Source organism: Catharus ustulatus, chromosome 1 (assembly GCF_009819885.2).
Source record: "Catharus ustulatus isolate bCatUst1 chromosome 1, bCatUst1.pri.v2, whole genome shotgun sequence".
Classification (NCBI taxonomy): Eukaryota; Metazoa; Chordata; class Aves; order Passeriformes; family Turdidae; genus Catharus; species Catharus ustulatus.
The window spans coordinates 33,533,071-33,560,236 of NC_046221.1; the positions used below are offsets into that span (position 1 = coordinate 33,533,071).

Genomic DNA, 27,166 nt, shown 5'->3' on the forward strand with positions numbered 1-27,166 from the left:
AAATACACCAACAGTTCTTTATTTTGAGATATTGGGACTTTGGTTTAGAGAGAACAACTTTCTTAACATTTCCTAATTTGTTTGGATCATCAATAAATACTGGTAAATTAATCAGTTCAAAGATTTAACTTCAGTGTTTTCGGCTGCTCTGCTTTCAATTTACTAAGAATTTTCAACTGCAATTTATGGATAAGACATCGTGGATTCAAAGGTATCCAGCAATAACCACTTAGAACTTGTTTTGTCACCAATGTCTCCTGGCATATTCTATCAAGCTTTTAAGATGTATGTTGGTGGTGCTTTTAACTACTTATTAGTAGTTCCTGGCACCAACACTCAGAAATAGCTAATACAATTACATTTTATACATCTACCCTCTTAAAATCATGACAAACTCTTTTGGTGGCGTTCCCTGATATCAGGATGAAAATTTGCTGCAAGGGCTTTTGGTCATATTTCTTTTGCTGTGGCAATATCAATATTCAACCAGCCACTTGCCAGAGAGCTAAACAAAGCCAATAGTGTTTCTCTCGTTCAACCACCTCACCACAACTCCAGCAAGTGACAAGGATGGCACAAGAGAAAGCTGAACTACCCACCCTGCTTTGGCCATCCCATATAACCACATACTGATCCTTAGGGAAGACAAGGTTCCTGAAAAGACAGGTAAAAGCAGGCTTTATCATTCACACCCCAGTACCAAGTATTGTTTAACCTATAGTGTGACAAAGTTTAACCAAAGTGACACAAAATGCAGAATGAAAGACAAGAAACCATATTATCAGTGGACTTAACTTTTATTGAGGGGAAAAAAAGGTTTACATGTAGCTGTAGGTTTTGCAATTCATACTTCCAAAAGTTCAAAAAGGACTGGAAACAAAACCTGCTCCATCATTATTTCAATACCAAAAAGTTGGCGATTTTATCTTTCATGAACAGCAAATTATATAACTAATTGCTATGTTCAATAAATATTCTTTCTGCTGCACCAATTAAAAGGAAATATTCAACCAAGTACCACAAAGACCCCAGGAATTTAACAACTTTAATTTCAACTGTTATCCACTGCGCAGCAATCCAGAAACTTTTTTCTATAAAACACACAGCCTTAATTTTGAGTGTACAAGGATCTGTTCTCCCAGTCAGCTAAATACCAAATTCTGATCTAGCTCAAATAGTCTACTGTCAAAGCAACTACTTGACACAAAAAAAAAAATTTAAAAAATCCTCTGGTTCAGGACTATCTAAGCAAATTTATCATTACAGAAAAGGCTCAAAGTCATTACTTGTTTATCAAAGTAATAGGTAAACATTTTAACAGAAAGATTAACAAGTTACTTGGAAATGCAGGTTTATGTTAAAGTATCCGAGTGTGTATACTACGTATGACATGCAAGCTTTAAAAATATCAATGCTCTCTTCTGATTAGTCAGGAGTCCAACTGTTTTAGAAACAAAATAGGAATGACTTCCAAAATGTATCAGCACTTTGGGGTTCTCTATTTTTTTGCTCGAGATGTTTTACTACACAAAAACTACAACAATTACAATATTTAAGAGTATTACAATAAGAAGGGGTGGAAAATAGGAATACTTCAACTGAAAATATGTATATTCTAAATGAATCAAAGACTTGTCAAAGAGCTGGAAGGAGGACAAGAAAGGGAAGATGTAAGGGGAAAGCTAAAGATCTGAACTTTGTATTTAAAAATCAAGTCCTCATCTGTAACTCTTCTGATCTTCAGTAGCGCCCTGGAAAAAACAAAAGATGACACAATTACTAATCACACAATCAAACTAATTCACACATTAGCTTAACTGTACCCAGGTTTTTTTTGCTTTCACATTCAGAATTCCCATTGATGAATTCATACAGCAATGTTTATGTCAGCCAGATTCTGTTCATTCACTTCTATTTACTTACTTGGACTATAGGAACGGGATCTTGATCGCGATCGATATCGACTATAATAAGGCGATGGTGATCGTCTCCTTTAAAGGAAATTAAAAAAGAAACCAAACAACATCCATTATGAAAGAAGCCTTATTCACATCACTTCTACAGAACACAACCACTTCCTTAGCACTGAAAGACTTGGCCTGCATGAATGATTTCTGCTTTATTTGGCTGTGGCTTATGGTTATTTAACAAATGCTTTTATATTTCTCTATTTGATGCATTTAAACTCTAAGATATTCCCAGACAAAGAATTTAATAAATTCTCACTAGCCTTACAAACACATGAAGTGCTTTTCCAGATGCCTACAATTCTTGTTGAACAACATTCTCTGAAACCAGATAACTTTCAAAACTGCAGGATGGTTATGAAATGTCAAGCATTAAAAATCCCATCTACAAATAATCCCTTTTTAAACAGCAGTGTGTATCAGCTGTCCCTGGTTCTATATACAGCATAGAAAAACGAGTTCCCTTTTTATCTATCCACTTGATTCCTGGGGTACATGCTCCACACCTCCTTCACGTAGCAAAATTAACCCCTTAACCAAGAGAAAGACCAAATTACATAAACACTGAAGATTCTCACTACTTTAATTTCACAAAACCTACAGGAATGAGGCTCTAACACATAACAACATATATACAGAATACTGCTACAAACTGAGTAATTTGTTTTGTCATCTAACTTGTCAACAAATCCACTGTTACAGAAATAAAATAAAGATTAGGTACCTGTATCTGTAGTCATATTCTTCGTATCTGTCATACCCTCTGTCATACCCCCTATCATAATATGAGTCCCGGCGACGACCTGCTCCACCGCCACCACCTCCTCCACTGCTATTAGGGGAGAAGAAAAAACAAAAACAAAACCCCCTTTATATATCTACTCTTTGAGTTAAATCATTAGATAAATAAATATGATTTAAAATGTTTTTAAAGTGGTCCTGCAGTAAATCAGACACCTAAGACTATACCACAAAAACATACAAACAAAAGAATCAAATAAAAACACCTTCAAAAACTCCCAGAAAAACAAGGGATTTGACTCTAATTCCCATCAAAGTAAAAGGCAAATGGGCACCTTAGTATTTCAGCAGGCTTGAGCATGCTGGATATTATTTTTTATTAACAGGTCTTTCAGTATTTTTAGAAATAAACAACAGCAGGATTTAAGAGTGTACGTAAACCATGGTACTGCATTCTTTATATTAGTAATTTCTTCAACCAGATCCAGCATTCAGTTTAAATCCACTGAACTTACTGTGTTGGCCTGCCCATGTAGATGCCTGGGGTGGGTGTATGTGCTCTCTTGGTGATTGAGTAATCCACTCGAATCCTCCTGCCATCCAGCTCCATTCCATTTGCATGCTCCATTGCCTGCAGGAGACAAAGCACAGGGAGGTGAAATCTGCAACCTACTGGTAACTATGGAAGGCTATGTACAAACACATTATTTTACACTGGAGAAACAAGCCTGGAACTTGTCTTGTTTAGACCGGTTACTAGTGCCCCACTGTGGCGACTGGCTCATCTCTTGTCCCCACGCCTGTCTGCCGGTGGTGTTACAGGACTGCACTGGGGTGCCGAACTAATGTGACTCTCAATCCCTTCTTAAGGGAGCACGGGCTAACCACTAACACAGCCACTTCTTCCTAGACTTTATCTTCTACCCATCTGAAAGGTAAACTGAAAGTCAAAACTGCTTTTTTCCTGAAAACTGCATCTTTGCTACCACCATCTCTGACCCAGAGGGGACGGGCGGATTGAAAAGCTGTGCAAAACAGTGGCTTCCTGTAGGGTGCATATGGCCGGATTACTGCTCGTCGGCTGCCATTTCATGCTCTCCCAGCCTCCTGCCATCTCCCTTACAAGGACCTACTTCAGCAGAGCTTAGTAAAATGGCGGGTTCAGCCTACATGGATACCTAATTACAACCTTCCTCCCCACTCCCTCTCACAATAGCAGCTCGCCTAAGTGATACACACAAGGGTCTGCGCTCAGACGCCCGTGCCTTCAGAACCGCCCGCAGCCCCTGCACGCACTCGCTGGGTGTTCCTGCCCCAGCTTCTCCACTCTGAGAATCAATACAATGGCCTTTCACAGACTCCCACCATCAAAGTAACTTTTTCAAAGGAGCACAGCGTACTTTTGAGAATTATATTAATGCAAAAGTAGCCTAAAAACTCAAACCCCAACAAATCCACAAGTTAAAAATAACAGCTAATGATGGACTTGAAAAGATTTTTTAAAAATTTTCTTTTTGAATTTTAACAGCTTTTGTTAGCTGCTACAGGATCTCTGAAATACCAATGCACATCACTCACTTCTCAACACCAAGCACAGCACCTAGTCCAATACACATTATTTTAATCTTTCATGTGTGGAGAAGAGACACTGTTACAATCTTGACTTAAAAGAACATAATCACTTTGCTATTTTTAATCTGCAAAAAACAACACCCAGCCTCAAAACATGAAGGCACCTCTGAGCAAAGAAATTTTTTTTCTTCTTTTTAATAACAAAACATTTCTTCAAAAATCTCAACTCTATCAAGAACCTTACTGAACTTACATACAAATCATAAAAAAGATACAGAAACCTGACCATCCACATGATTTACCTGCTGTGCCCAAACTGGAAGTGACTGATGAGCACTAACATATTTATTGAGAGTGAGTTTGTATTTTAATAATGCTGTTTGTGTCCATACTAGATCGCCACCTAGTGATTTGTGTTCCCGTACTAAACTAACTACATTTAGCCAACTGCAAGGCACAGCAAAGAGCATTCCAAGTTGTTCAACATACACTCAGGTATGTTTTGTGACTAAAACACGCTCCTCAGCTTTAGGTTTCCAGCCTTTTTTTTTCCACAAGGATGATGTAAACTAAAATAAATCTGTGCACACGTACTAGCAAAGTACGTGTGCACAAACCTACCAATGAAGGCTGCAAATAACTGGCTGGAAAAATTACTCTTCATGATGAAAAAATACCTTTCTGGAAATGCAGCAAGTTAACTTGTAAGAAGTAAGAAATTTTCTGCTGCATGGCATTTTTAAGTCCAGTAAACAACTTGCAGAATAGTAAGCTTAGCTGACAAGAAGCCACCTCAAACCCAGAACATCTGGGGTGTGTGTCTTATTTAGTTAAGCCAATAAACACCTCTTCCAGAGGAAGAGCTCTTTGACAGAGGGAGCAGTACAGAGAAGAGCAACATACTAGCAAGGGAGATGAAGAATTAATTTTGAGAGTTGCCTGCTTGTTTTAGAAATATCAAGAAATGTGTGACACTTCAGTGGATAAAGATTAGTTAGTTCACAGTTACCAGACTGCACAGAACTCCTAACACCCTGGTCATAATATCTAATCCCCTACCAAAGATTTAAACATTTATTTTCTTATGGTTCAGCAGCTGTCAGCAATAACTGCCAATCAAAAAATTTAAAATAAAGGAAATCTTTAAAATATAGACAAAACCAATAAAGCTTCTTATAGTTCTGACTGCATCCCCAAAGGCAGGAAAGCCAAAATCTACAACAATTAATAGTATGGGACAACTCACATTCAGTAATTAGCAACTGGAAACTCCTTCTAAAGAGGTTCCCAGATTCTCTGCACCACTCAACGTGCACACCTCAGGTCTCTGAAATACTTAAGTTGACATTATTAGGTAAGGACTGCTGCAAGATGACAAAAAGCCCTCTGAAAAATCTGTGTTCACGTGTTATTTATTTTGTATGAGGGCTGTAAAAATATATTACTGAGCCTAACCACTGTCATTTCTGTGCTTTATTGAAAGTTAAAGTAGTTTACAAGAATATTTCAGATTTCAGTCTTACTGTATGTCATATTCAAAACAAGTTTCCTTTTCTTGATGGTTTTGGGTGTGCATGACTGCTGTGTTCAGAATATTTGAGTGTCAAAGAGAAAAAACTGCATATTCTCTCTAACAACACTGAAGACATTGCCAAATACTGTTTAAGATGATCAAATGAAACTTTTAAAAGAAAAAAAAAATCAAATAATACTTGAGTTTAAGACACACAGTGCCCTCTGTCTTCGGAGTCTTTAACTGTCAAGAATCTATTTTTATTACAACCTGGATTCTTTTCTAAATATCTGAATGTCATTAAAAGACTTGCTTTTGCAAGAGAGCAGTAAGCAAGAAAACAGCATTCCTATAAACATATATTAATTCTGGTAGCAAATTCTGCAGGAATCTTGATTTTTGTAGAGTAGAATACACACCTATATGTTTGCAGACAGAAAACAGAACTAGGACCAGGAATAGCATCAGTTCAATCTCACATCATGTTTATAAAGTTTTAGAGTTTTAAACCTTCAGCAGACTATCCACAACAAGAAAACTTGATTATCTCTAAGGTGTTATTCTGACAAAATCAGCAGTTCCTGAACTACAGTATCATCTCCAGTGGCTCAAAAATGTCAGAAAGCATTAAGTTTAACAAAGATTTCAATGTCATTTGATATTTAATACAGTATGTGATGTTTCCTGTATGCATTATCAGTTAGGTAGAGTAAAACAAATGTGGAAACACAACTTTTAATTAAATGCAAACTCACACGGGTGGTGGGTATTAGTTAAGCAATCAAGAATCCACTAGAAAACTAAAGACTTTCAGTCTGGGTAACTATTTCAATAACTTGACATAACTACAAAGTTAGCAACATACATACTGAATACACTTAAATAGTCAAAACACTAGCAGTTTATACTGTGATATTTTGAAAATGTGTTCCCACAATTTAAAAGTAACTACACAAGGTACTGTCTTTTTTTTTTCTCCTCACTGTAGTTTTGGGAATTTCTTCTTTGTTTTTTACCAGAAGTTTTTCTCTACTGCATTTAATGCCACTGATAAAAAACCATCTCCACTCTATCACAGGTACAGCAAGGGATGAAAGACACAATGGATTAAATTCCCCCCTCCAGCACATCGATTTCTCATTCAGTTCTGGATTTACAGAGAACAACTGAAAGAAAATTCTGAAAAACCATCTGATGGAATTAATGAAGAAATTAAGAAACTCAACTTTTTTACACTTGCTGCAGTCTGCCAAGTTCCATTCAAGTGTCAATTTTACTTTTGAACAACACTCAATTAACATTCTCTAGTTTGAGATTTAAAAAAAAATTACAATACTGTCAATGATAACTTTTAAACATACACAGTTATGAGCTTAAGCATTGACAGATTCAATGCATTACCTTTAAAGTATACTTTAGAGCCTCAAGAAATACAAGATTTTAGAGAACCAGAATGACAAACTGGGTGTTCCTGCAAGTACTAGCAATTTCAAGGTATTTCAGAGTCTCCAGAAGCCTGTAACTTGTAATTCCAAACACTTGAGACCTTCTAGTGCTCTTTTCTGGTATATCAAGGGCTGTTTTTTATACCATGAAGAATATTTAAACCATTTCTTCAACGAACCATGGGAGTTTTGTTCAACAACATTGGTTCTAGGCTAGTCTGCTTGATGCAATTAGGTTTTTCAAACTGAACTGATAAACTTCATTGTTATTTTGGTCTCTGGCAAGTGAATGATGTTAATGGTTTGTGTTGATTGTTAATGAACAGTACTTCAGAAAATGGTTCTGGAAAGATGGTCAAAACTTTTTAAAGAAGAACATCTAACTAGGATTAGAAAATTCCATATTGCCAACAGCTGCTGTAGCTGATGCTTCTTAGATGAGTTCCTCCTACAGACAGTATATTCACAGTAGCCTCAGTTTAAACAACTAACACTTCACAGTCTGAGCTACTGAAAAGCTGATTTAGCAGCATATGAAATCCCTGGTAACTGTGGTAAGAACCACGTCCCTAGAACAGCCAGCACTTTTCACTCATGATTTTCTCAACTTACTGTTAAGTAAGACCCTGACACAATCAATTCCTCCCCCGTCAACTTCATCTTTTTTCTCATCCTAGTACATCGAAGTTTGTGATCCTCTTAAACACAGGAAGAAAATCCTTATGTGATGGGCAGATGAATATCCTCTACAATTTAGTGAAAATACTGCAAAACAACATTATAACACTGACTCCATGCCAGTGTTGCCAATCCTGCAAACTATATAAGAGTGTGAGAAACAAGTCTTGAACAGATGTTTACAGATATTGGCTGTTGCACATGTGGTTCTGAGGATGTCGAAAAGGGTGGCCAAGACAAGACACTGCACCACCCAAGGCAAATAAGCAATACCAAGCATTTTTTAAAAACCAACAACTCCACAAAAAATGAAACCCATTATACTAATTCTAAAAACAGGTACATAATGGCAGCAGCTTTTCAAACAGGCTTGGAACAAGCTGACAGACAAGAAAGAACACTGGCACAGCAAAACCTCAGGCTTCTAGACAACCATTAGACATTCATCACTTGTTTCCTAGACATCCATCAGTCCTTGACATTTACTGTCTGCTATCATACTTTGAACTGAAGACAGTGTCCATGAGCATCTTCAATATGGGTCAAAACCTAAGAATCCAGCTGAGTGTTATTTTGCAAACACTATATCAGTGCAATAAAAGGATGGAAAAGGAACCTTCTGTCTCATCATGAAGTTTCATCTTAACCTTGGCAGAGTTTCAAACAGAATAGAACATATTCTACAAGTAATCTCCAAGATGGGACACATCCTTTGAAAACTCCTTTCTCAGTTCTGTTACAGTGGAATGTCTGAAGCTACTCTAATGCTTTGACAACTTCTCTGTGTAGTAGTTACCAAAAGCTAAGCTTGTGCTCCTCTTTATAACCAAGATGCTCATGAACAGCTACCAACAAGGCTGCTATGATGGTGTCATAACCTGAAATTCTGAAATTTTTTTAAAACAGTTTAAGTAAAAATAAACTTTAAAACTGCCCTGTCTGGTTTTAGGACACTGAGAAGTATCAGCTTTAAGAAATGCTATTTTACGTTGACTTTGGAGTTCCAATACATTGAGTTAGTTGATAACTTAAAATGCCTTTACCACTATATAAACACTGTACAACTTAGTTTCAGAATCATGACCCACAGCAACATTTTAACTAGTCCAGTAACTGATCCAGTTTGTAAAAGTGGTACACAAGGATGACAAAGATCCTGAGTGATTTCAGCTGCAAGAGAATCCATGCACAACTGACACTGTTCAATCTTTAAATTATGGAAGTTTAAACATAACTATTCACAATTTTATGTAAAACTTTAGTATTATCTTTGTTTCAGAGCATGTCTGCTGAGAAGCTTCCCTGTGCTAGCCTTCCTGAAGGGCAAGAGTGAAGATTATGGAAAAAACCTCATTTTTCTGTAGAGTTCTATTCTCATTTAATCCATCTATCTTTAAAAGAGCTGGAATTTAGTTCAACATCTCATGTCTTTATTTAATGTTTAGAATGTTGAAGGTTTGGGATTGTGGTTATTGGTTTTGGTTGGAGTTTAAAAAATTATTACTATTTTTAAGAGGAGTTACTTACTCAGAACAGAAGTAATTTAATGTCACTACTTTGATGCATACTCAACTTTTCAGACTGTCTTTGAAACAGAATTGCTTCATTTCCTTCAGTGTTCTCTTACAGAGCCTGTCACAAAATCTCACACCTAGAGCTATGTATCTATCTATATATATGTAAGCATGTACCTACATTTATGTACTTCCCCTTCTTCTACACCAGCTGCTACTTATTGCCATCTTCAAATCTGTCCTCAAGGCCCATGAAATAAGTCAAATAAACAAGTTTTTCTTCTGTCCTTCTTGCCAAAGTATTTCAGTTATTTAAGTTCCAGGTGTTGGGAGGGTTTGCATCCTTTCCCTCTCTTCAGGCACCAAGCCGTTGGAGAAAAGAAAAATGGGTTTAATTACATTCCACATTATTTCAGTTCCTGCTTAAGGCCGTAATTTTTACTTCTGCATTTCTGAATGCAAGTTACATCCCTTTTTGTTTTCCTTTGCATTCCAGTTTCATAGCATCTGCCAAAACAGCTTTATACTAAACAAATTACTTCATGCTATTTACACGGAACATTTTAAGAAATGCATGGTATCACGCATGACCATTGCCTGTGGCAACCAAGAAAAAACCTACTTCTAAAGAGATCCTAAGCTGTAAAACAGAGCAGACTGGTATATGAATGTGTCAAGGAATATTGTGCAAATATTTTGGATGTGAAATGTTTTACAAAACAGCCACCTGTCCAAAATCCCAACAAATTCAGTGTGCAAAGAAATACAAGGCTAGAAGTTAGAAGAGAGTAGGTCATTAAAGACAGATGGATATACAGCTATCTACCCCATGAAGCTCTCTACCAACCTGAGAGTGCAGGGAAATATAGAAGGGACACCAAAGGAAGTTTTGTGTCCTTTCACTTACCTCTATAACCTGCAACAACCACACATATTTACACATCTACAAAGACTACTCTTCCCATAAACTGATTCTCAGTTGGATCACACCAGAAGTCAAAGACAAGAACTAAGTATAGTTCAATCAAGTAATCCACAAAAGTGGTTTGCTTTTTTTAAATTAAAATATCAAGTAGCATCAGAGTTTTTATTTTTCAGCTCCTGATAGGTTCCAGAGTTGTCATCCTCCCTGCCTTCAATGCTAAATGATCTATAAAGAGAGGAGTCATATTTAATATCTCCTTATAAACTTATCAAATGCACACAGAATCAAACATCTGCCCAAACCTATTAATCCATAAACAAGATGATGTCTGTGACTCAGTTTGTCCCAAAGAAAGAGATAATCACACAATGTAGGTTTAAAGAACTTTTTTAGAGGGTGTTTTTAACGGCAACTTTATCTACAAATTTCAGTAGATGTGCTAAACTTCACGGTATCATTACAGGGGTAAAAAAAGCTACTGTTTATTGTATATTGTGGTGAATCGTAACACCGGTTGCTGTTCATATTCTTTGATTCTTTCCTTGCAGATCAATCATAATAACTAAGACTGAGTTGTTAGTAACAGCTATCTGTTAAACAACCAGGAAAGCAATTGACCAAGGCACAAATCAAGACAAACCCCTGTTTATCAAATGTACAATAACATGCCTAAGAGGAGTAAATGCAAAGGGATTCTTCAGAATTTTGATACTTAAAACTTTAACTTCCAAAATGTTTCAAAAATACTTTAGACATACAAGCCTGAAAGATGTATTTGCATTTTGAAGTAACAGACTAAAAGTCCAGTGCTCACTGGTGATTTAATACAGACAGCTTATGCTCAAAATCTGACCATGCATCTGAACACTGAACTTAAATGCTTCAATTGTGTGCCACACTGCTTGAATAAAGCATTTTAAATTAATCTCAGTGTGAGAATCTGCCAGTGAATACACACTCAAAAACTTGTTGTTTTTTACAGACAATTAATGAAGCTAATGCAAAAAGAGCACACCTGAAAAAAGTAGCAAAGCATGTGTTTACCTCTTTAGAATCATCAATTCTCTCAAAATAAACGAAAGCAAATCCTCTTGATCGTCCAGTCCGTTGATCATAAACCACATTGACACCAGTCAAAGGTCCATAACGGGAGAAGACTTCACGTAAATCTCTCTCAGTCGTGTACAAACTGAGACCGAACACTCCAAGACAGGTATTAGGATCTGGATTAGCCTGGTAACAGAAATGTTAAACTCCAATTAATTGTAGTTTAAAAAAAATTAAATATTCCTATATCAAAAATTACAGACTATTAAAAAACAATCTGAAGAAAACTAAACAAGTTAATATACAGCTTTACACTTTTAACAGTTATCATTCTAACTGTAAGATTGTTTCAAAAAGCAACTACTTTCAATTGTTTTAATTTTAGAAAAAAGACCAAGACAAACTTCCCATGTTGGTAAAAAACTGAGTTGATAGAATTTAATTCTGATTTACAGAAAAGCTACAGAACAAGAGGAACCCATGTTATTAATATCTCATACTGAAATTACCAACAAGGGGCAGACACCACATACAAATCTGTGCTGAGAACAGGTCTGTCAGCCTGAACTCCCACCTTCAGCCCATTTGCAAGGTCATCGCAGGCAGTAGAGTGCACACTACCTACAGCTGCCCACACTACATGCGAACACTTGAGCTCCTAAGCACAGATTACTGAACTGCAATTCGGCTTCTACTGAAACTTCTTCCACCTCAGCATTTCCTATCCAACTATACTGAAAGTCAATATTTACATTTGTAAGTTAATCTTTCCACTCATAAACTGGATGAAAGGCACCTGCTTCTTTCATCTAGAGAGGAACAAGTGTTGAAGGCCAGTTCTGTGAAACTGTAATCCAAAAGAATGCGCAATTCTTTAGCGCAAAACTCTTGACTCTCTGACATGATGTGGGATATTTAATAAATTTCACTTTAACTAGACAAAGTCAAATATGTAAGAGTACAAAGTACAAGTTCTTTTTAAGGTTCAAAATTTCTCCACATGTCAGAAAATTCTAATCTAAAGCCAAATCCTCTGTAAGAATTATTTTAATCAAAATCAAATGTTTTTCAGTTAGGTGTCTGGCACCTGTAATACTACATGCAGCAATTTAAAAACACCAGCAACAAGCACAGAGATTTAATGTTTCTGCCAAAATAACAACTGGAAGTTGACACAGCTGCAATTTATATTTCAGTTTCAGATAAGTCATCTATGCATAGTAGTTTATGCCTCAGAGCCTGCTTCTCAGTCTGATTCAAAGACTGAAAAGGTTTAGATCTTCTGCCATATTTTTTTCAGCACATTTGTTCAGGAACCTACTGTGACGATAAGATGCCCACACTATTCACATATTTTAAGTTCCTTTCTTTCAATTTGTCAAAGTTTAAACTTCTTTTTAAAGACATGAATCTTCTGCAATTCCTCACTATAGCTGAAGAGCACAAGACCTGGCAGTTTGTAATTCAAAAGTTTCAACTATACATATCAAGATATATTTTTACTCCATATTTCAATCTGATAGCTCAATGGCACTGGCAACTATACTTATTTTATTATTGAACTCCTGTAAGTATAATGAAATTTGTCTTTTAAATCATTGTTTGGGTAAATTCCTCCACATATCCATACCTGCTGCCCTTTTTGAACATCCCTCTTACACTTAAAACCTATTAATTTTTCTGAGGCAAGAGAAGTACTGAGATCAGTCTGCAGACAATAAGTGCCAAGTGACAACCGCATCACCACTGGAAGGCCTAAACTGACTGTGGAGGATGGAAGGACAGCTTTTGTATTAGGTTTTTGTACTGCCTCCCATCAACCCACTATGCAAGCTGTCTCTACAATAAAATAAGTGGCAAAATTGCTACCAGTTTTCCTGGTGTCTTTAGGACCTTGTGATTAAGGGAATTTCCAATCTCTCTGATTTCAGTTTCATTTTGACACTGCTAGAACTACTCCTTAGAATTACTGAGAAATTCACTGTGCAAACAGTTAAAGCATTTCACAAAGTCACTTCCAAGGCAGAAAAACATCTTCACATAGCAAAGCATCCTAATATTTTCCAAAGTAGCAAAGTGGATTCTTCCACCTTTCACCAGAAAGATGGCTAACCCGCTTGAAGTTCAGCTACTTCTGCCAATTTTTCAAGATACCGGATTAATATTTACTTCATAGTGATTAGATGCTGGCAACAATCCATAAAAAGCTACTATGAACATTGCTTCACCACAGTTTAAGCCACTGCATGCCAGCACTGCTGGAGTCTTGCCCTTTTCCCCTTTCGTCTTCTCCCTCACATTGGTATTACCTGCTCCTGGTGATCTGCTTCACCAAGGTAGGCCTGCAAAAAAAAGCTGTATGCTTTCTGACAATTAATTTAAAAACTGCAGACTAAACCAGATTAAAACCAAAAGGATCAGAAATATCACTGCCCTTAACAAGGTAAGGTAGACCTGTGTAGCTGTGAGCAGTGACATTCATTTGGATCAGCCTGAAGTGATGTGAAACCAGAAGCTAAGCAGTGAAACAGATTAGACAAGAAACTGGAGTAGAGGCTACAAAGAAGATTAGGGGATTGGAGTACCACCCTTATGAAGAAAGGCTCAGAGAGCTGGGCCTGTTCAGAGTGGAGAAGAGATGACTGAGAGGGCATCTTATCAATGCATACAAGTATTGCAAGGTCAGGCATCACAAAGATGGGGCCAGACTCTCTTCAGTGCTGCTCTGGGGCAATGGGCACAAACTGAAACATGGTACATTCCATCTAAATATTAAGGAAACTTCTTTGAGGCTGTCTGAACACTGGAACACACTGACCTGAAAGGTTGCCGAGTCTCCTTTTCTAGAGGTGGTCAAAACACTCCTGCATGTGATCCTGTGGAACCTGCTCTAGGTGCACCTGCTTTAGGGGGGTTGGACTAGCTGATTTCCAAAGGTCCCCTTCAACCCCAACCATTCTGCTGTTACAAAGAAGGACACTGGGATAAATCCCAGAATTACAAGATTTAGTATTATAGATTTTGGCTGGTGTAGCTATACCTTCTCCTGCCCATACAGAGACACTTTTCATTTACATTTTGAAAGACTTACTGTGCCTCCTTTTCACAACTGCAAATTTTTCTAGTCTACTAAGAAGATTTACATATTACATAATAACACAGGGCTTTAATTCAAGGTGAACCAAATTAAATAATCAGAAGCATAAAATCACAAGCAACCTTCAACACGTGCTCTATAAGCAAATAAACACATGGAATTTCTTTCTGTGGATCCCTATGTCAATCTTATCAATACTGTCAGGTTGCCAGCACTCAGAGGTGTTCTCATTTTTGTAAAGGTTACATATACGTGGAACAGTAACAAAGAAGAATCAGAACAGAATCAACTTCTAGAGTTGACAGAAGCCCATATCACCATATCTGCACATTATGACTTGCAACAGAATGTTTTTCAACCAGTTTCTACAACTTCCCTTCCAGTTGCAGGCCCAAGAAATAAGTGCTCAGCTGTAAGGACAGAGATTGCTCCACACATACCCCCCACTCCCACCCAATTCTTGTATCCTCCAGTGACAGTACAGCAGGTCAAACTCAGCCTGCAAGTAACCTGGACTACACTGATACAAGCAGCAATTCTTGTGTTGATACTCAGCCTTTTTGAATATGACATACTCTGCTGCCAGTGTGCCTTCTCCTGTTGGACATCGGAGAATGACTACGGCTCCTTCGACGTCGGTATTCTGGTGTGTATGATCTGCTTCGAGAACGTCTCCTATGGGAATGAGAATGGGATCTGGAGCGAGTGTAACGTCTGTGCGAATGTCTTCTGGACCTGGATCTTCGACAAAGAGAAAGCCTTCAGTCAGGTCATGCATATGGTCAGAATGTATTGAACTGTAAACCATACATTTTGTAGAGAAAAATCTTTTTGCATGTCTAAAAGATTTCATGGATCGCTAATAACCTGCTAAGTAGCATAATTTTTAACTCTCGGACAGTACTTTTGGCATATGCTGAGGATTATATTCACAACAGTTTTCAGGAGTTTAAACTTACAGCAGCTTGGCTGCTTATTTAACTAACAACTGCACAGTGACACAGAAACTAGATATGCCACACTGTAAAGTACTGTTTTGACTGAAAAACTGAAAAATCTGGCAGGACTACAGTTCTGCAATATCTACAAGCGAAGTTTGTCTAAGCATGAAAATTACTCCAGACAAAAAAAAAAAGCAAAACCCAAACACCTGCTCTACTCCTCAAGCACCTCTTTGCAAACGTCTTGCTGACAATATTAGCTGTGTAAAACAGCAGGTAATCATCTGGCTAAACATTGCAAGAAGAGAAGAGAAACTGTAATATTAGCTGAACTTTGGCAATTCAGAGCACAGCAACTCTTTCAGTTACTCTGGTATAAAGCATTTAAATAGAGAAGATGTATTACTGATCTCTCCCAAGAACTGGGAAGGAGAAACAACGCAAGACTATTCCTTTTTCCCCTCCAGTGCGGCAAATGCTATTTTCTGGTTTCTCTCTTGGGTGGTAAAGAAAGATCCACTAGCTCTCCTCATTATCATCAATATATTGGTAAAAAGGAATAGAGAAGATAAGCAGTATAAACCAGGTAATACTTATGGCATAATTAGAGGAAAAATCCAAGATATGTCTCCTCTGATCCATGCAAGCTCTGTCAGAACCGAGAGCTATAAAGTTTTACCCTCCACACATCCATATTTGCAGTAGAGAAGGACAGAGAAGGACATGTGCAGCATTGAAAAATTAATTTAAATCTTAAAACTCTCGTAAATCACAAACATACCCACACCCAATTTCAGACATAGGTTTTAATCATGTTTTTAAAGCCTCCAAAGCAAGAATGTCAAGAACATTGACAAACACTGTTTTCCAGTATTTCTCTTTTTATCTAACTCTTTGCACCCCCCTATAGGAGAGGGCCACACAAGAATTCCCCTATAAGCAATTTTGGGAGAAGGAAGCAGGAGCTTCACAGAACTGAAACACAATCCATTCTCTCTTTTCTGGAAGAGTTAAGCCTACATATTTTAGTTGTGATTTCTATGTTACTACTTCTAATTATCATGTTTTCTCTATTCATACCAATGAAATAATTTCCCAACTTCGTCCACCTATATGAACACAAACAGGTAAATTAACATATCCCTGTTAACACATTCCAAAAAGTTTGTAATTTTTACAACAGGGGAAAAGAAATTTCATCAACCCACCAAAATAACAGCAGTAACACTGAGCTGACGTGAGTAACTTTTTGAACATACCTTGATTTTGATCTTGACCTAGAGTGCGATTCAGAGTGTTTGGAAGCCCTCGATGGACTGCGAGATCCTGACCTGCTCTCTGATTTTACACGAGCAGGACTCCCAGCTGGAGATTTTGACTGGGAGCGAGACTCCTAACAAAAAAGACAGTATTAAAAATGGTATTGGTTGTGTCAATGCCTAACTCCTAACATTTTAAGTACAGTAATTCTATTATATTGATTGCTCCTGAAAAACAAATGGTTAGGCAATACCCTCCAAAATAAATTTCATTTTGCTAACCCACTGTTAATATTGTATGCTTGCCTCAAATAGGTCCCTGCTTGAACCAGATCACCGATTCTCTATTAACTAAGTAATCATGCAAATTCATCTACAACTTGATCATACAGACACTGGAACATAAACCATACATTTACTTAACCTAGGACCCATTCATTCTTCCAGATTCTTTTAATTCTACTTCACTCTTGCTTTCTACTTTTCTTCATTCTTCATTGAGTTTTTCATTTTTCATACTTCGTGTATTCTTCCCCAATTCAAACAATTCATTATAGCCTTAAAAAAATATTCAAGTGCTTCTATCTGACCAATCTTCTGTTCAATTTTTTCCCCCATTCAATTTTAATTTTCTGATCTTTAATACTTTTCATTAGCCTTCTTTTATCTTGATTTATCTTCCACATTCTTGGAAAAAACTCTTCAATTTCTTCACGAACATTAACCTTAATGGAAAAAGAACATTTAGTATATTTAAGCACGTGGGGATTATAAAACTCTGCTGGAGTTCAGATGTTATCTACCAAATTGAAAAGCCAGCAGGTAAAGTGCAAGAAACTATTTTATAAAACAACTTTTTAAAAAATATATCTTTAAAACTGTATAAGTGTCTATGTTCTAACAATAAGCTTACTGAGTTCTCAGTGTTTTACTCTATTTGCAAAGCTACCCTCCTCCCCTCAGATTTTTTGGTAAGATACATAGATACACTAAAAACTAATTAGCACAAATATACTGAAGTATTGATATCAGTGAATCCCCCCTCTAATATAACTATATGCTTCTCAAAATTGAATATCCCAAATTTTACTCCTACAGATTACTAATACACTCTCAATTCAACAGAATGGCCAAAAATTTCCAGTCAAAACCTATCTATGCACATACTTACTTGCACAATACATGCACATAGGTATAAGCAACATAAATCATTATTCTTCCTATATTTTCTTCCTCATTGTTATCCTGTTTTCCTTATATAATCCATATAAACTAAGATGTAGAATTGTATAGTTAAAGCAATCCAATTGAAGTAAAAACAGGAGGGGTTTTTTTCTTGCATGGTAAGGCACACAAGAGAAAAACTAGGAAAACAAGCAAACAAAGAGCAGGTTAGGATTTCCTCACATTTTATAGAGTACAGCATTTCTAGGGAGCTTAGCCACAAAAACCCCTACAGAATAGTATGCTATATACATTTGTAACTTCACAAAATATTTAATGAAAAAAAAATGTATAGCAAGTTCCCCTCCCAAATGTGTCACATTTCATGTTCATTTGCAGGATTTCTCCTCCTGATTGTCCTCACAATTTTTTCCTCTTTCTTACTCTACCTATGTCCAGATTTGCAGGTTTTTTTGCAGTTAAAATTCTTCACTACTTTAGACTGGAGTTCTTTTTCAAAGGATGCTGTCCTCATATTTCAAGACAGTAAATTCACCAGAAATGGAACCTGAGAGGCTCCTTATTATCAACTATTACAGCCACACTACCATGCCCCTTTACCTCAATGAAAAAAGACAAAGGACTCATGGAGAATGTCACCTACTAGGATGATAGGCCTGCCAAACTTTAACAATGAAGGCCAAATCCAAAGCTTGGTTGTGACATGTAACCGGGTCTGCGTAACAAGTTGCCCTTATGAAGATGGCCAGATACTGAGCTAACTACAGGACTCCACTGAAATAAATTATGTACATGCCTTTAAATATTACTAAATTTGATTTGGTGTTTTGACATTTGAAATCCACTGCTTGCAATAAAGAAAAAAAATTCCCTTATAACCACTAACATGTTTTTTATCACCTCGCTTCTGTCTTTGTACTTTCCAATGTTTGACAGCCTCCTAAATTTTTCTCTTTATAACTCATCCCTTGCAACAATTGCCAATTTCTCTGGGAACTATTTGTATTTCTCTCCCGAGTAAAAATGATCAGTAATAAAGAAAAACATTCAAAGTGACATGAGATTTAGAAAACACCCTTCAATAAAATGACAGAGAATTCACCCTCCTCAGACACTCCTTCACAGGGACACTGCATTGTCCATACTTTTTACATCTGAAGATCAATTCTTGACCAAGAACTCTGGAAACTTGAACAAAAGCAACCCTTCATCCCACCCCCTGATCCTGCACAATCTAGAAGTGTTGGGAGGTGCCAAAAATACCATGGACCCAATTGCTCCCATACAATGTAGAACTCAGCTTAGTGTTCTTAGCTGTTCAACTTGAAGCATCTTATAATACCACCCATAGAGTCTTCAATAATATCAGCTGTGACACCAAATCTGTATAAAGTTGACAAAAGCAAATATTACATAATTTCATACAGGTTAAGTCCTTTTGGAAGTATCTGTTGAAGATCCTTAGGGGCTGTATTCACAAATATACAACTTGAAAATTGCAGTGACAGAGGGGACCATGCAAATTCTAAGAGATTTCAAACTTCCTCAATCAAGTAACTGCAGCTGAAGAGAGATTACCTGATAGCAGTTGCACATTGTCACTGGCAAGCAATTATATCTCATCTTCTGATGCAACACAGTTCACCTAGTTACAACTCCTACAATGCTTCTAAAGAAGACTAAGGCAATCACAATAACCTGCAAAAGTTTAAGGACTTAAAGATGATGTTGAAAAAGTACCTAGTAGTATTTATATTACTAGCAAGACTACAGGTAAAGATTTAGAGATTCAGAGCTTCAAGGAGTCACAAAGAGATTTTAAAGAGTTTTTCTCCTCTACTTCCCACTATAATTAAACAATTAGCAAGCTGTGTATTAGTCCACACCACAAACCAACCCGACTGTTCATCATGAACTGTTTATATCCATTCTGCAATACGTATGATTAAAATATTCAATATTTTTAGTATGTCATCTTTAACATAAGAAACCAGACAACTCTATTACCCCGAAGCCCTAAAATACCTCAATTTTGTACTAGTCTCAAAGCAGCCTATGCATTCTCATCTTAGCTCTGTTCTTACCACAGAAAACTAGGTATCACGTAGGAGTGAAAAGACTAAAATTGCACTTTGGACCCTCAGCATTTTCTTATCTTTCTGTTCTAAAGATCCTCCATAATTTAAGAGCCACAGATGAGACTCAGCTTAAACTCAGTTCCTCATCCCACCAGCTTCCTACAAAACAGTACCTTATCTTAATGCCTTGGGTTTCATTATGCAGCTGACCAGTCACTACTTTCACCCTTACAAATTTGTAGGCAGATAATTCATTATCCCCAAGCCAAACTACCTAGATTTGCTGTCACTAGAGCCTGCAGGAAAAGAAACAGCTTTGTAATACTCTTCAGATCAGACTGCCCTTTCAAAACAAATCCTGTATCTGCCAATAACACTTTTCCCAGGAAACACCACTCCCCAAAACACAAAAAACCCCCACCCACCCAAACAAAAAACATACATTCACCTCCTCCCAAAAGTAATTACAAAAAAACCAACTCAATTGTAACAGTGTGCTTCTTCAGAGTATGATATAGTGGTTTCCTCAAATACACCAGGAAATGGAACTAAGCTTCACCAAGAATCAGAACTTCGAGCCAAAACTATAGACAAACACAGAATCTAAGGTTTGCAGCTACAGATTCTCTGGATAAAATGCACAGCTTAGAAGCATTTAAAGAGAACACTGAGGAGAATTTTTAATCCTTGTTACCATCTTTCTTCTCAGGAAGAGTAACAAACCAAAATTATATGGAAAATATTTCTCCTCCTCCCCCATTACTCCAAGCTCATATAAACCTAGACACCAAACAACTATCAACAACTTCAGATGATCCATCTAAGCCAGGCATCAGTCTGTCCATGTATTTCGCCCATGCTGGTGAAACTGTTTAACTGATTAAAGTTCTACCTACCACTTAAATTCCTTGCATTTTTCAAAATAAACCCTACTTCTCAATGTTACTTTAAACACTTTTATGCAGAGGAGAATTGCAGAAGTCTTGAAGAGGTATTCTTTCCATTTTCCACCCATCAAGAGAAGGTATGATAAAGAATATGGGGGGAACCACAACAAAACAAAACAAACTGTCCAACCAACCCCCCCATCAAACCAATCAAACAAAACAACCCCCGTTCTTTCACACTACTCTTCTGTCCTGAACTCATCAGGCCTTATCCTAACTCTCACAATTTTAGAATGACTGAAAGGCTATCAAAATTTAGAGCAAGGATGCTAACTAAAAATAATCATGTAAGTTTAAATTAAGCTTTCTATAGCAAAGCATGGGAAATAAAAAAAACCCAAAACATTAAATCACACAGAAATTTCTGGTGAAATTCATTTGACCTGGGGTGAAATAAAAAGGATAGGACAAGTGGTCTAGCAATACCATTGCAAAAATTTGTTCAAAACTCCTACCCAGACTAAAAAAAAACAAATGAAGTCAAACTCTATTAAAAAGGAACAGAAAAATACAAGCAGTCAAAAAAGAATCAAGAATTTAGCAGCGGCCTACATTCACTGGATAAAGCTATTAAGCTACTAACATCTCACTTACGAGGACAAGATTACATTTTGGCAGGAATCTACCAACTTTCCTTGGAAACTCACAAGAGAAGTTAAATCCTTTTTGCTTCATACTGCGATCAGTCACTACACTAAAAATAAAACGGGATCCTTTAATTAGCTAATCTTCTATAAATATTACAATAGTAGACATAATAAGCTTTTGTATAAAAAGCATCTTGTAAGTTGTTACCTTAAAGACATGGATATTTTAAAAATTACTAACACAAGCAAACTTGATGTATTTCTCAATGATCCCACTTACAAAAAAAAGAAAAGGTTTCAGCAATAAAGTTTTAGAAATTACAAGCTAATCTCACTGAGGCTTGAAAATACACATCTTCAGGGAGGGTTGTGTAGTCTTTCCTCCACCACGCACAAAAGACAGTAAAAAGAATTTGTGTTCAAAAGGAGTAGTTTTCCCAGCTGACAAAGTCCAGAAGAATGCAGAATTTATTAAGTTTGATTAAAACAACAAAAAATAAAAACTGCACTTCCAGAGAAACTCTCCTACACTGGTCACTAGACACTGCAGAGTGATCACAGCACTTCCCAAGCAAATGCAGAACCCCAGAGCATTAGCAGTCCATTGTGCTTGTGTTTGAAAAGGTGTGGGAAGCAACATTCTTTCCTTTCCACAGAGGTGGCAGACTGCCACTGCAGGAGAGATGGAATATAACAGCTAAGCAAGCCCAAACCCTGACACCGTTGTTCTTGTTTTTTTTGGTTTTTTTTTTTTGGCCAAAGAAATAATCTCAAAGTTGATCAGTTAGGTAATTCCATATGTATTAAAGTATTTTGCATCCAAACTTCATGAAGCATAAGGCACTTTCACTTAGCTAAACTAACCCAAAAGCCACTTGTGTACCAATGAAATATGCATACTTTCTTAAATAAGATGGGGCACGTGAAAAATCATACATTTCTTGAAGCATTTTATTAGATTATACTACTTATCTCACGGTAAGATCCCACATGGAGCAGGATCATTAGAGCGAAAATAGAATTGCAAAATGGAATTTTACCTTTGTTCCGCTAAAAGGTTTTGCCTATTTAGACAAACAACACATTAGTACTTGTAGAAAACTACTGAACTCTTATGATCGCAGAAATCAAATGTTACTAGAAGCTCAAAAGAAAAAAAACTGATCGAAATTTCAAGTGGAGCTACTGAAGTGCATGTTTGTTCAGACTCCCTTTTGTTCATTGCTCTGGGAAACATCTAAAGTTGCACCACAGACTGAACACCAAATAACCTATAAAAAATTACAAAAAATATGAAAGGAAGTAAGAGTTGCGTGCCATCTGACAGAAACAAAAAATGAAAAAAGTCTCATTTGTCTAATCTGCTTACAAAAGCATTCAGTTGTGAAAATACACTTCTGATTTTTCCAAAACTGAGTCACTGGATAAGAAGCACAATTTAAAATCTTTCTTTCTTTATTCTTAATGTTCATAAACTTAGTTCTAGCGTATCCACTATATTTTTAATTTCTTTCCATTAAATTACCATGCTTGAGGACAGGGCTTTCTTCTGTTCAACCAGCCACGTTCTTAATAGAGAACTTGCTTAAGTTGAAACAAAATGACATAAAAACAGAGCAGATGTTGATTAGTCTCAGTATATTTGATTAACATTTGCTTTAAAAAAAAGTCAATAAAGGAAAAGCTCTACAATGATTTCACTGAATGCTTTAGAAATGGAAGTTTTAAAGAGTACAAACTAAGCAATATAATTGGAAAGTTATGCCCATAATTATTAACTTTCTGTTCAGATTAATTAATATGATTTTAAAATCATGAATTAGAGGCAAAGCACATGCTGCATCTTACAGTCAATAAAATTAGCATTTAAAAAAATTCTGCTCATACTCAACTTTCACTGAAGTGCTTTTGGGAGAATATGCATCACACAGATGAGACTATAAAAGGCCTTAACCCAAACTTAAAACACCCTTACTCCTTTGGCATTCACTTTTTAAAAACACATCACACTAATTACCACTTAAACTGACAGGGGGTGGAAGAATTGAAAGGGTACTCAGAATTCCTATTTGTGCCAAATTCTACGAAAACAGGTTCTTAAACTTTTTTCCAGTTTCTGCAGCTCTTTCTCCCAATGAAAACTTCTGCTTTGTCTCAATGCTCCGTGCCCGGACGTAGCAAACTGAAGCATCGGAACATTCAGTGCCTGACAGAGTCCCATCCAACACTACAGCCTCAAAGTTACATGTGCTTAATTTTATGCCTGTGAGTACTTCCAATGGAAATGAAATATAAAACATAAGTTTGAAATATAATTTCTTATTTCAAGAATTTTAGTACCATTACAATAAAGCAGTATCACTGAAGAAGAAAAAAAAAATAAAAGGCTTACAAATGTTCTTCAGTAAAACTACAAAACCCCCAACTAGAAATCAATCAAGTACTTGCCATTATGCTCAGTTATGCCATACTGATTAAGAAATTTCAGTGTAGGGAGCAAAAAAACCCCCAAAAACCAAAAATAACCCCCCAAAAAACTGATAAGCAGAAGCCACAGTAACTGCTACTGCAGGACTCTTTAGACTTCCTGTACTTCCAACTACATTTGGCAGGAGGTGACGTGCAGAAATACTGAAAGTACAGAGCTGTAACATACACAACAGATCCATCAAAGAGCCCAATACCAATGTTCTGACAATAAACCTAACATAATTTCTTTCCTAACAATAACCCACACTGGGAATACAGACAAGAAAATAATCCTTAAAGATATAAATCTTGACTGTAAAATGGGAGATTAACTTTATCTTAAAGAGAAAAAACCAATCAAGCATACTCATTGCTCAAGTTTCTGAAACTTAAGTTCTTCCCCCTTCAGAGATCTATTTATTTACCCCAATATTGCTTAGCTACACAGCCACCTTTTGTCCAAGCAACCAACACAAGAGCAGCTTTACGTCACGCGAGGAAGCAGCAGCAGTTACTGCAAAGCTAGGTAAAGAGCTAGCAGCCCACTGATTTTTTTAAAAATCACCACAAAAATAGCAATAATAGTCATGTATAAGTAATTTTTGGAAGGTAATGCCGTTCTTCCATGATTTTATTGCTTATTTCCCCGGACAGTAACTACATATGTAACTGCAAGGCTGCTGTCACTGGATCATCAGAAAGAGACAGCAAGAGGATGCTCAGGTGGTTCCCTAAAGAATCTCTTAAAAGGACAAACAAAAGGAAAACCTCTGCAAAATTAAAAAAATAAACTGTGATGGAGGAGCACACATTTCGTTCCTGTTTTAAGCAGCTTCTAACTCCTGCTTGCCTTGATCATCACTAAAAAATAAAAAACAACAACAAAAACAAACCACAAAAACACTGAAAATGGAAGGGACCTGTCACACGTGTGCATGAAAACCCGCAGCCATCAGAGGGAAGACACAGGCCTAACGAGGTTACAAAGCCACAGCAGCTCGTTCGAAGCCTTCAGCTGCACGATCGATGACTTTCAATGGTTTAATAAAGACGGCCAGACCTCCCCAGCGGCCAGGGGGGGCCCAGCCCGAGGCAGCTCCTGAGCCGGGAGAGACCGCGCACCTCGCACAAAGGACGCGGGGTCCCTCCTCTTTCGGGCGGGAGGAGGCCTCGGCGGCCCGGCCGCGGCCGGGGGAGCGGGAACGGGCAGGACAGGCGGCAACAAGGCGGCTCGGGACCGCGGGAAGAAAACAGAGCGGCGGGGAGGAACGCCGGCACTACAGCAGCGCCGTCTGCACAGGATCAGCCTGCGCTGGCCGGGCAGGGGCCGAGCCACAGCACTGGGACCCCGCGCCCGAACCCCGCCGGGTGGATGGGAGCAGGGAGCGGGTGAGGGAGAGACGCGGGCAGCGGAGAGGGACGCGGGCCGTCACCCACGGCCCAGGCAAGCCTCGGGCGCCTCAAGGAGCCATTTTAGAGCCCAGCTGCGCTGCCCCCACCTCCACTAGGCCCGAGGACGCCGAGTGCCGCCACCCACCGCCCCCAGGTCCGATCTCCCCCTCGACACGGCCCGCGCAGGGGAGGCCACTCACCCTCCCCTCGAAGTTGTTCTCCTCCACGTCGCTCATGTCGGCAGAGTCCTGGCCACGGGGCTAGGGCGAACGGGGGACGCTAGTCCCGATTAGCAGCAACAACACCCACGGCCGCTCTTATCGCCGCCGTTACCACTATTGCCGCTATTTACCGGCACCGCCACCACCGCCGCCTCCCGCCCGCGCCTCCCGCACCGCCGCAAAATGGCGCCGCCGCGGCCGCTCCGTCTGCGCCCGGCACCGCGCTCGGGGCGGGGCCGCGCCCGCCCCTCACAAAGGAGGGGACGAGCGCTGCGGGGGACCCGCCGCGCATGCGCACCCCCTCCGCGCGGGAGCGCGCGCGCTGCCCCCGGCCCCGCCCCGCCCCGTCAGGTGTGCGGGTGTCCCTGCGAAATGTGGAATATGTAAACACATGTTCTTAAGAAAGGATGTTCTTTGATGCCTGATGTTTGTGAGCTTTCAAGCCTAATCGGTAAGAAGGGAGATGTAATCCCTGAGACAGGCGGCTGGCAAGCAAGCGCTAAGAGATCTCCAGGCGTTAAAAGGACAAATTAGCTGTCGGTAGAATTGCCCGGCTAGGGTTCAGGGCTGGACATGTTTCAGTGGTATCCGACCTCGGGGGAGGTTAACAAAGCTTGGGAAGAAGGATGTGCCACTGTAAGTGGACGCAAAGAATACAGAATTTATGGGCCACAAGGACATTTGGCGGAATTCCAAGGTAAGGAAGAAACCATTAGAGACAACTTGGCGACGGTGCTGAAGCAGCTCCGACTGGGTGAAAGGTAATTCCGGCAGGGGGAGATCTGTGACCGACTCACAGCCCAGCGACTCAAGAAACCCACCGACCCAAAAGAAGAGAAGGACTGAGCATGCGGGCTAGTTAGCATGAGAAGCGAGAGAATAACTAACCAACAGAAGATAGAATACTAATTAGCAAGAGAACGAGGTAACTTGTAGCCAAGGGACATTAGCGCCTTTGTTTGCTAAAATGTATAAATAGCGAAAAGTTTTGCGGGGTCGTCGTGAAGGCTTTGTGGATTTCCCACCCAGCACCCCTTTCTGCGCAGAACTGTCAATAAATCAAATACCTCCACCCTGTGTGGACTGGCCTCTTGCACACCGGCTGAAAGGAACTTATTTTGGGACAACACGGGGCAGCTCCTGCCCCTGCACACACAAAGGTCTCATCCTCTCTCCTACGAGGACTGCTCCTTCACGCCATGGAAATTATCTGCCTTGCTCCTGTGTCTCCTTATCTTCCACCTCCCCAGAACATGTTCTGGCTTTCTGCTCCCGTGGTGTGAGGAAGAATATTTATATGGATATAAATATCCTTATGGCAAGAGGATATTTAATATGCAAGGCTGGAGGGCTGCTTTTATTGTACACACGTGAAGGTAAAGTCACAGGATCTGGTCTTGAGTGCTTCTGTGAAACAAAGGCCTAAATTTTGACTTGCAATTATGAGAATTTCATTTTAACCACTATTATTAAAAGCTTTATCCTTTCTGCTCTGTCACCTCAGAAAGGTTTCCCTGATCCTGTATCATGTGCAGTTTTGGTGTTTCCTCCTCCAGCATGCACCAATAGGTACAGCAGTTGATACCTT

The 27,166-nt window shown here is 38.5% G+C and overlaps 1 protein-coding gene across 3 annotated transcripts; it reads right to left on the minus strand.

Annotated features, from left to right (window-relative positions):
* Window positions 1–778: 778 nt before the first annotated feature.
* TRA2A (transformer 2 alpha homolog) lies at window positions 779–25,827 on the minus strand. Of its 3 annotated transcripts, none has more exons than XM_033076152.1 (8): window positions 25,558–25,827; window positions 16,700–16,833; window positions 15,075–15,240; window positions 11,400–11,588; window positions 3,224–3,339; window positions 2,692–2,799; window positions 1,924–1,991; window positions 779–1,751 (listed from the first exon to the last, which is right to left on the minus strand). In XM_033076152.1, the coding sequence occupies exons 1-8, from the start codon at window positions 25,591–25,593 to the stop codon at window positions 1,741–1,743; spliced, it is 828 nt and encodes a 275-aa protein (XP_032932043.1). In that variant the 5' UTR covers window positions 25,594–25,827; the 3' UTR covers window positions 779–1,740. The 3 variants fall into 3 exon arrangements, with proteins under 3 accessions (XP_032932043.1, XP_032932151.1, XP_032932117.1); XM_033076260.2 differs by having other exon boundaries at window positions 15,075–15,234; window positions 25,558–25,772; XM_033076226.2 differs by having other exon boundaries at window positions 2,692–2,796; window positions 25,558–25,771.
* Between the last annotated feature and the right edge of the window lie 1,339 nt (window positions 25,828–27,166).